The 11,135-nt window shown below is 34.2% G+C and overlaps 1 protein-coding gene across 1 annotated transcript in view; it reads right to left on the minus strand.

Moving 5' to 3' along the window:
• LOC117173917 (peroxidase-like) overlaps positions 1-10,833 on the minus strand; it is a 13,635-nt gene extending 2,802 nt beyond the window's left edge. The window contains exons 1-4 of the mRNA XM_033362563.1: positions 10,668-10,833; positions 9,510-9,686; positions 9,197-9,390; positions 8,560-8,749 (exon numbers count right to left, since the gene is read on the minus strand). Of these exons, the coding sequence (XP_033218454.1) occupies positions 8,560-8,749; positions 9,197-9,390; positions 9,510-9,686; positions 10,668-10,833 (727 nt within the window). The remainder of the gene's footprint in view (positions 1-8,559; positions 8,750-9,196; positions 9,391-9,509; positions 9,687-10,667) is intronic.
• Between the last annotated feature and the right edge of the window lie 302 nt (positions 10,834-11,135).

Consider the following 11,135-nt stretch of genomic DNA (forward strand, 5'->3'; position numbering starts at 1 on the left):
GACTATGTAGAAAAATAATCAATAGTATTTTTGTATTGTTTTATAAATAAATAAATATTAAAAAAGAATTCCGGTTAATATTTGATTCACCCTCGTATATAGGTTCCTATATATTACACCTATATGTGCCACCCATATGGAAATGTCATAGGATCCTATATATAATCCTATATAGGATCCCATATAGGTACTCGCATTGAACTCTCCTTAATAAGGTACCTAATGTTTCGTAACTAATAGTACCTAATAGTATGCGAGTAATAGTAGCTCTTGATACCTAATAATACATATGTCCCTAGGTGCTTCTGGAAGACCAAAAAAACTTGTGCGCAGCCGTAGGTGCCATAGAATAGTTCAGCGCACCTAGATCGGACCCCATACACTAAGATATACATAATTCTATATAGAATCCTATAAGGGAAACTATATAAAAACTTTTACAGGATCCTATCTCATTTCCTATAGGTGGCACCTATAGGTGAAACATATAGGCTCCTATGTAGGATCCTATATGGGACCCTATGTAGGCTCCTATATAGGCACTTATGTAGATTCCTATGTAGGAACCTATATAGGCATATTCGGGACGATCGGCGAGCCATAATACATAAATACTACTTAAGCAACATAAAGGTTCGTATAACTTTTTGATAGTAGGAATATAAAATAAGAAGGTCCCAGAATTCTATCGATTTTAAGTTTTTCTCATAGACTAGGGAAAAAATCTGACGCCTTAACGCATTTCTGAAGTCAGATTGGGTTTCAGCGGTTTGAATACATAAAGTGAATTTATGAGCTGCAAATTACTTTTCCCCAGGCTAGAGGAAAATTTTACCACTAAATCTCCATTATGACGTCAGATTCGGATTCAACGGCTCTAAATACATGAGAATACACTAGTCTCTTACACAATTCAGACAACTTTTTTTGTGTGGGCCTGTGTAATTAGTGCAAGTGTCTAGGGCGATGCGAATAAAATCACGTCCCAACTTTGAGCTTAGAAAAATTGAATTTTGATCGTGGATTAATCAGACTTTTTTGGTCATTTTACTCTTATCTTAATAAATCGCCGAGTGAGGCATGTAGAAAGAAAAAAACCGATAGCAGCGCCCATTTGCGTTACGTAACGTTTGAATGTGCGACTCTAAATGCAATATCAGTATTCAATTTAAAGAACATTCAAAAAAGTTGCTGAAAAGTAAAACGTGCAAATTCTCGTATTTCTCATTGCAAATTTCAAAGAGTTAGGCATTTCAGCTAGCATAATTAACTTCATATCGTTTCTGATCACTGAGATGAGATTATACTTTTCTGAACCAGGTACCCACGAAAGTATAATTTTGGGGTCCGCAGGAAGACGTTTTGTAAACGATCATGTTTAATCTGAAGTTAAGTAAACTTGGAATACCAATTTCAGGCAGATAATTAATGTGCCCCAAGTCATGTAAGCCAACCAATGTGCTGATAATCTTCCATTGATTGTCAGATATAAGGGCATCTAAGCTTCACATGATCTTTTTAAGGCAACCTTTGACAAGCTAATCCCATGACTTGAAGAGCTAAATGGCCTTCTTTTCTTTACTTTGGAGTTTAGGTCTAATTGCAAAGCCTCATCCAGAAAAAACTGTCTTAATACAGGAATACAGTTTTGCTGACCCTGCTGGGTTGATTTCAGAAATTATTTGGTAAACTGTTTAAAATTACAGTTTAATTAACCAAATTTGCTGGTTGCAGTAACCAATTTTTGATGAAATTAGTTTCCTGATTTCAGAAAATATATTATTTATTTTATACAACTTTTGGTTTGATTTACCAAATAATTTAAATGAATTTTTACTAGAATAAAGCGAAAGATTTGGTTGATTCCAATCAATTATTTGGTAAAAGAATCCTAAACGTTACGGACGCATGGACTTGATACGTTTTCGCATACTCGAATAAACGATAACAGTCCACGTGCGAGAGTTCATCGCGTTGCAAAAAAATAATAATTGTTTGCGTTTTCCTGTCGGTTACTCTTATCTAAATAAGTGATGCGGGAACAGAATCGATTTGGATTAAGTAATTATGTGAAAAATGCGCTATTAAGTGTTTTATGAAACAGAAGAAAGATTGTGTAAATCAAATAAACAAAAGATTTTGGTTTCTTCTTTTATGGTTAGATGAACTACAGTTTTTGGACAAATCAACCAAAAATGTGGTTAGACCAGCAAAAATACTTGCTTGAAATAACTGAAATCTTCTTTTGGATAGCGCAAAATATTCGCTTCCAGTAGCCAAAAGTTTTACTTGGATGAACAAAAATATTTGGTTGAATTAACCAAAATATATGGTCGAATAAGCCAAATTTCAATAACCAAAGAATTGATTTCGGCCAAGTAAATATTTTGTTTTCCATATGAAGGGTCGAAATTCAAACGTTTATACACGTTTGAATTTCGAACCTTCATATGGAATAGTTTTCGCTTCAGAATTTCACAAAATTCCCGCTTTAGTATGTCGAGGCCTATTGGAAATTCAACACTGAGATAGTAGAAAAGAACATCAGCGACTTTCATGCGAAATTCTAAACTGACTCTATGACAAAATACTAAAGGATAATGAGGATATGCCCATAATGATATTCCTACAATTATTTCGCGGTTATAGGAAATTCATGATAAAAAATAATCGGGTTAAAAACGATTGTAGGATAATCAGTATTGAAATAAATGATTGAAAAATATTGAAGGGATAATTTTAAGATGTAGACAAACTACAAAGAAAAAACTGTAGAATTAAAAAATTTGTGAATTCCCTTGACATATTTCACATCGTTTAATATGTTATTACAATCCTAAAAAATCTTTTAAAATTTTAATTCCTTTATATTTATATTTATATTGAAACGCGCGAAAATCTATTGAAATAAAGTATATATTCTCTCAAATTCTCTAGAGGTTCGATGAAGTCTCTTGTTACCTGTAGGTTTACTCTACCGCACATACAACAAATATTACCTATATTATGAAATATTGTACGAATTCTTATAACTATACGTTTTGATCAGTATCCTTTAGTAAGCCATCTTGCGCGACAAAATTCGCTAGCCGCTAAAATTTTTGACGATCCAAATTAAATTTTGTTTTGAATATTCAGAAAACTGTCCTTTCTAATGTACACTTGCAGAGAAAGCCAACAAAATTATTTTATTTTGTAAATATACATATTTAAGAGTTTACCTTTTTATTCCTTCTGTATCATCCATGACGCACAGTGGTTAATAATGACTAAGCTTAAACTTAATTGCTTAAATGCAGTCAACATCACACAAGCTGCAAGCCCAAAAACCCAAACCTCACATATCCCAAACCTAAATATTCTACGCGCACAAATCCGAAGCCTAGAAACCCCAATTCCACAAAACCTAATTTTACAAAATCCTAAGCATACAAAACACTATTCCATAAAAACCTAATGTTACCATTCCTAAGCTCACATATCCCAAGCCCACAAACTCTAAGTCCACAAAACCGAAATGCACATATTCCAAACCCGCAAACCCCAAGCTCACTTATTCTCATACCACAAAATCAAAGCTGATGAAACTCAAACTTAGAAACTCCAGGGCCTACATATTCGAAGCCCAAACCTACAAAATCCAACACAACAGATTCTACGTCTACAAAACCTAAGACTTTGAGGCTACAAAACCTAAAGCTACTTGGCTGAGTCTTTTTTTGTAAATAACTGTTAATACCAAATGCTATGTTTCCAAGGAAGAAGAAACCTATTCAATGTCCTTTTTTAGCTGTACAGGGGGAAATGCTTTTATGCATAATAGATAGTCTTACAAAACTGATATCCCTTATGCAGAACTCACAATTCCAAGATTCATTCATCAAAAAGCGTCCCTTTCTTGTATATCCACTAAAACCCTAATCTGGTTTCACATTTTGCTGTTGTAATAGACAGAATATTATTTTAGGAAAACTTTAACTCGCTGTCGAAGTTCGTTGTGTTGTTATTCTTTAGTTGCTATAAAGTAACTCATAAATAGATCTGATAAAATTAACATGCACTGCATCACATATTCGTTAGTTAATTATCTTTAAATGATTCTGATGTGAGAAGCGCTGGTAGTCGAAATATTTTGTTACTTAATTCTTTTGCTTATTCGCTAAACCAACTCACTATCACATCAAAATGTTTCATTATATCACATGCATGCAATTATACTTTATGTACTGTAGGGGGCATTTCGTAGGATGAGTATTTGCCAACACATAATTTTAATGTTTCATGACAATATATTTTATGTTGATTAATACGAATGTTCTCGCTTCTGTAAAATAACTTGCAGGACTGCATGTAATCGTACTTTTATTTCCTTATTTTTTCAGTAATTTTTTATACTTTATCAGCATGACTCAGAAAATAAACTTATTGCATAAAGGTGATACCATAGTTGGGCGTATGATCTAAACAATGAATAATACAAACTACAAAATAGCCTCGAAAAGGACTGGAACTTTTAATGGCAAAAGGCATGCACACAGAAAATTTAACGGTCATGTTTCAGGCGACGAATGTAGACTGAGTGTTTCGAATGCTAGTGGAGTAAATGATCTCAAGGTAAAGGAATTGCGTGAAACTATGGACGTGAGAAAACTAGATATTTTATGTGTGCCTAAAACAAAGAAAAAGGGATGGGAAACCAAAGACATAAAAAACGTCGTGTTGAAAGACGGATTTGAAGTATGGTCAGGAGTAGACAGTGAGTCACATGGCAAACAAGGAGTAGGTCTCATTTTGAATGAAAGAACAGAGCAGCATCTCGGAGACCATGGTTTCGTATCTCCCAGACTGCTGTGGGTTAGAATGAAAGTAGGAATCAGATGACTATTTATCATAGAATACTACGCGCCAGTTGATAGTGATCCTAGAGAAGTGAAAGACGTCTTCTGGGGCACTTTAAATAACACAATAAATATTTGCGAACATGGGGAAAGAATAATTCTACTAGGAGACATGGACATCCAAAATCAGGATATAGAAAGAGAACTAGGCAATTTTGGGGATCCAAGAACAAACTATAACGGAGATCAATTAGTTGGTCTATTCTTAGAAAGGGGTCTGTTCATTATAAATACTTGGTTTAGGCATAAAATGAACCACATGTACACCTGATCTAGAGGAAATAACCGCAGTATCATTGACTTTGTTGTTGCGGATGAAAGACTAACAGAGTTAGTCAAAGATACAAGCGTCATGAGGGGTTCTGAATGCAATATTGATCATTAATTTCTGATCTCAGAAATTAACTTAGGTTGGGGATGGAGAAAAAAGAGAACGAAGAAAACAAAACAAACGCGAATCAAAATTGATAACCTACAGAAACCGAATGTTCGAACAGATTTCCAAAATAAGATAATCGAAAGCATAGATAGGGCAACAGGGGAGGACCGTATAAAAAACAAAGATATAGAGAGCGTCTGGACAATGTTACGGGATATCCTTGTTAGATGTACAATCGAAGTGTGTGGTACCGCAGTTGTAGGAAGGATGCTGGTGATGCGTGGTGGAATGATGAAATTCAGGCTGCACTAAAAGCAAAGAGAGAAGCGTACAAGAGAACTTTGAACATCGCAGGTCTTAGCAATGAAGAAAGAAGTAGATGTAGAAATGATTATAGGCGCGAAAACAGGATACTTAAAAGATTAGTTAACGAACGTAAAGATACAATTAGAGCAGAAGAAGAGATAAAAATACAAAACGACTTTGAAGGAAGCAGGAAACTACTTTATAAAAAAATGAAAGGAAACAAAAGTACAGAATTTGTCAGCATGAGAAATAGTAGGGGGGATGCTATATGAATCAGACGGAATACTAGAGGCTTTCATAGACTATTTTAGGAGAGAATTCGGAGATGAAGCTATAGGACACCACAACTGCGATGTTCAACACGATGTCATAAAAAACTCAATTGAGAAAGTCTGTGTCACTGAGGTTAGGGTTATAATTAAGAACTTGAATAACGGTAGGGCTGCCGGGGTAGACGGTATTAATGCTGAAATGCTTAAACACGGTGGGGTGTGCATACCACATAGACTGTGTAAATTGATAAAATTATGTTTCGAGATGGGAGACGTCCCAGACGATTGGAAAAAAAGCAATTATCGTACAAATATACAAGATAAGGGGAGATAAAAGCGACTGCAATAATTACAGAGGGATTAGCTTATTAAGTACCGCAAGTAAAATATACAAAAAAAATACTTATTCGTAGGGTAATAAAAATATCAGAATTTTGACAAGGTAGATAGAAGTAAACTTTGGGAAGTCCTGAAAGAGTATCGAGTCAATGGATGGCTCCTACAAGCTATAAAAACAATACATACAGGTAGCAAAGCGAGTGGAAGAGTGAATGGGAAATTGAGTGACTGTTTCGATATTATTCAAGGAGTTAAAAAAGGATGCGTTATGTCTTCATGGTTATTTATATAATTAATGGACAAGTGTTTAATAATGGCTCTTTTCGACGAAGTGGGTGTGGATCTGCAAACAGTAAGGGTACGTGGGATAGCGTTCGCAGATGATAAGGTGGTTATGGTAGAATCTATCGAAGACTTACAAAGAATGTTGAATAAACTAGATGCAAGCATGAAGAGCATGGGCCTCAAAATTAACGCAAATAAGACAAAAACTATGGTGTTCGAAGGAAAGAGTGAGAAAACACTATGCAATATTTTATTAAATGATGAGAGAATTGAACAAGTTGATAAGTTCGTATACCTTGGTAGCTTATTTACTAGGGACGGGAAGATAGATGAGGAATTAGATAGACGCATAAACGAAGGTAAGAAGGTTATTGGTAGAGCAGGTCCCCTTACCAAAGTAAACATATATCAAATAAAGTTAAAATGGCAATACATATTTCTATATTTGTACCGACTGTACTATACGGTAGCGAGACATGGACTTATCAAGAAATAGATGAAAGTAAAATTAACGCAATTGACATGAGATTCATGCGCATAATATGCGGGAAAACTCTGATCGACAAAGTAAGTAACGAGATAATTCTAAAAGAATGTGGTGCAGTAGAGACGCTAATAGACACATTGGAAAGAAATCGGTTAAGATGGTTCGGGCATGTTGAGAGAATGCCACATGATCGACTAATGAAACAAGTGTATCAAGGTAAAGTAAATGGCAGCGTGCCCAGAAGTAGACCGCGGAAAGAATGGTTAGAATGTGTGAATGAGACCTTAGTTAGAAAAGACATAAGAAGTCACAGAAACACGAGAGCCTGCATGAAAGAATGCATGGACATAAAAGAAGCTAGAGAAGTATGCCAGGACAGGAAAGTATGGCAGCAAATAGTTAATAAAAAGAGTGTCAGTAGAATTAATGACGCCTGAAACAAAAGACCTTGGCCACTAATGGACCAAAGTGGGGAACTTCACATAACGACTTTGTGAGGATCTTTACTTGAGGTGATTGCTAGAGAGATTGATCAGCAACCTGGGTCGGAGCTGTGTTGCGGAACGTACGTGTTATTTACATTATTAACACGAGAATTCGGGATCAATCTGAAAATTCTCTATCCCTTGCACACACTACTTCTTTCCCCTACCGAGTGAGTCACGCCTACCTCGAAAGGGAAAGTGCTTAATGGTGTATTAGCATGACTCAAAAAGCGCGGCTAACATTCACAGTTCGGATTTGTCGGATTTGAATTTATGGGCTTGGGATATTCAGGTTTGGGATATGTGCGGTTCGGTTTTATGGGCTTGAGATTTGTTGTGTGTTTTTGCTTTAAATCAGTTGAATTTAAGCTTAGTCATTATTAATTGCTTTGCATTATGGCTGATTAAAGATGGCTGAGTAAAGATTTGTACAAATTTGGTAAAGAGTTGTGGCGACTAGCAAATTTGGTCTATTTGTCCCCCATTGCACGCATGTACGGAGTTAGTTGAACGACAGTCCACTGATATTTTCTGCTCAGGGACGTGCTAAGAGGTAACCAACTTTGCTTGTTACCTTTTTAAATTTATTTTAAACTCCTTTAAAGCACAACCTAAATTCCTCATTCATTTTCTTTCTTTGAAAATTAAAATTTTCTTTTCCGCATGCGGAAGAGATGCGAAGCATTTCTCGGATTTATCTCGATAAACACTTGGGTCATTAGCATCTTTTTCTAATCAGGAAAATTGTACAAACACGTGAATGGGTTCCGTTTCTATGATATTGGTCCCACTGGGGCTCGTACGAAATTTTAGAAAATTTTTTCATATTGCTGACAATTTTTACAATGTTTTGAACCTTTTTTGAATCTCTAAAAATAACCTTAAATCAATTGAAATTTGTTAAGGGCATTGACAGTCTGTCATGCGATCAATTACATGGTTTATATACAGCATCTTTTCAGTTTGAGAAACATATATATTAAAGGTAAAAGTTTAAAGTTATAGATGAGATGTGAAATCTTAAAGGTCAGCTGTCAAAGGTCAGATATAACATGTTAGAATTTTGAAAAAGATCATTATTCTGATTAAAATTTTTTAAAATACATACCAAGCCTGTAACAAGTGTTTATTGTTCCATTGCAAGAAAAATATTGCTCTCTAATGATCGGTGGCCAGTCATGATTGTTTCGTCTTTCGACACGTAATCGACCACCTTTTAGTTCTCGTACACTGGCAGCGGCTTTATCATTAAATCCATAAACTGGAGACAAATCTAATGTATGTGTGATAAGTGCTAGCTGCAATGCAAGAAAAAATATCGGGTAAAATGGTGGTGTAATATTCCAAAGCCCCACAAAAAAAGTTTTCTGTGCATCAGAGTAGACCTCTAAACATTCACGTTTTTGGCGTCACTGAATTTGAATCTGGGGGTTGTATGACTTATCAGGTGAGGAACAAGGTGATTTCAAGGTTATATTGAGGAAGAAAAGCTTTTAAGTGGCGGAACACGATTGATGTATTTTTCCAGGGTCGCTGAATCTAAATCATGGGTCTGTTTAAACTAATCAGGTCAGGTTTAAATTAATTTTAAAGTTACCTTTATTTCATTAAATAGAGTGCGGATTCAACTTCTTTAGACTTAAAAACGTGTTGATACGGTGGTCTAGTCTGATAAAAAGACAACTTTTTTTGTAGGCGGTATTATTTTAAATAAACTTGCTTATAAAGTGAATAATTTTTTCAACCTGTGTCACAGCTCCTTTTCTGATAGAACAACCCCGATCCAAATCAGTAGTAGTACGTATGAATCGTTCAATACACTCGACTCCACTGTTTTTGTAATCTGGATCATCCTTGGGTATAAGAAACGGATAGCACAAAGGTTTTTTTAAATAATCTTTATCTAGCTTCCTTTCTATTGAGCAACACTGATTTGCCGCTGCATCATAAAGTTTTTTAGGTTGATAATAATCAAATAATTAGAGAGGCAAATTTTAATTTTATAATGTTAATCATAACATTAATCCTATGATTATTAATTAATATATTGGCATTTACGTGAGGATTTCGGACGATCTACCAACGTAATATCTTCTGCAATAACCTGGCCATATTGCATTGTCACTAAAGTAAACTGTTTATCGTGCATTGATACGTTGGGGAATAATTTGAAGCTGACGACTCTAGGCAGTGGCAATGGTTTCCCACTTAGGGATAACCTAGGAGTACGAATTCCTTGAAAATTGCAGACATTTTTAATTATATTTGTTTGTGAAATATTGACGCCCTATCAGGGGTTTCACTAAACGGCATTACTATTTTTTAAAAATATTTCTGACCACTTCTCTCCCAATAAAAGAAATATAGCCCAACATTTTTTGAAACAGGGGAAATAGGCAGTTTTTCATGAAAATCGGACAATAAAGTTTTTTAGATAAGATTATTGTAAATGCTGTATTGAATTCACTATGAACAATGTTGAACTGCTAAAATTTCCAATAAAAATATTTTCAATTACAAACCAATCTTTTCAATTTTCAATCGCAACAGATTTTTTTAAAAGATATGAATTTTTATCTAAAACCGATAAATTTTCAGTCACAAAAAATATTTTTTAACAAAAACTTAGCTCAGCAGCCAAATAGATAAGAATTCAAGGAAAAGATATGTATTTTTTGTCAAAAAAGTCAAACGTTGAAACAAATAAATAAATTTTAAAGCGAAAAGAACAAATTTTGTATACTTCAATTGAATTTCAACGAAAAAGGACATTTCCAAATATGAAAGATGCAGTTTTGAAAAAAAACGTTTCTACTGAAATACGATTTCTTTAAACTAGTTTAATTAAACAAAAAATAATTTTTAACAAAATTTTTAAACCCTGAACTGAATATGCAGATATATTTTCATTTAAGGAGGCTGAATTTTAAAACAAATACTTTAACTCCTAAATGAAACATATTTCGTAACCCGAAAAAATAACTTCGTGAAGTACAAACAAAATTTTAAGAAAATGGTTTAAATTTCAACCATAGATATAAATTTTGAACTAAAATAACCAATAGTACTGTACTCTTGCAGGGCTATATTTAGCAAAATTCGCAAAACTTTAACAAATTTATCATTTGGAAACGTACTTAACTTGATCTACCTAGGTAAATTGTTAAAGCAGTTTATGTGTGGACCCCTAATAATTATTTTAAAAAAATGATTTACCATCGGCATAAGCTGCATGTAGAATGCGTTTACTTCTTGTGTATGGCATTCCCCAGGTGGGATGCAACAAATTATTGCAAGAACCATTAAAAGCTCGATACCTTGATTCTTTACACTGATATGGGGAAACATCACCGCATTCAATGTCCATAGCCTCTGGCGTCATTTCTTGTGGAACGCTGTAATAATCATTGAAAAAATATTATTTTTTCCAGACGTGAATTTAAAAATTCACAATAACAAATGTTTAATTATTAAGATTGTTGAACATTTTCAAAACGAGTTAAATAATTTAATAAGTTACTATAACTAGTCGATAGTATGTATAAGAATCTATAAGCCAGGGAGTATCATGAAGTCTTCTTGAAGTAAGCTTTCGAAATAACTGGTGACTGATTTTTTGCATCTTACGTCATTTCCTTAACGTCTTGATTTTGTAAACCTTTTAGAGGATTTTTCAATTTGCGA

This window comes from Belonocnema kinseyi, chromosome 5 (assembly GCF_010883055.1).
Source record: "Belonocnema kinseyi isolate 2016_QV_RU_SX_M_011 chromosome 5, B_treatae_v1, whole genome shotgun sequence".
Lineage (NCBI taxonomy): Eukaryota > Metazoa > Arthropoda > Insecta > Hymenoptera > Cynipidae > Belonocnema > Belonocnema kinseyi.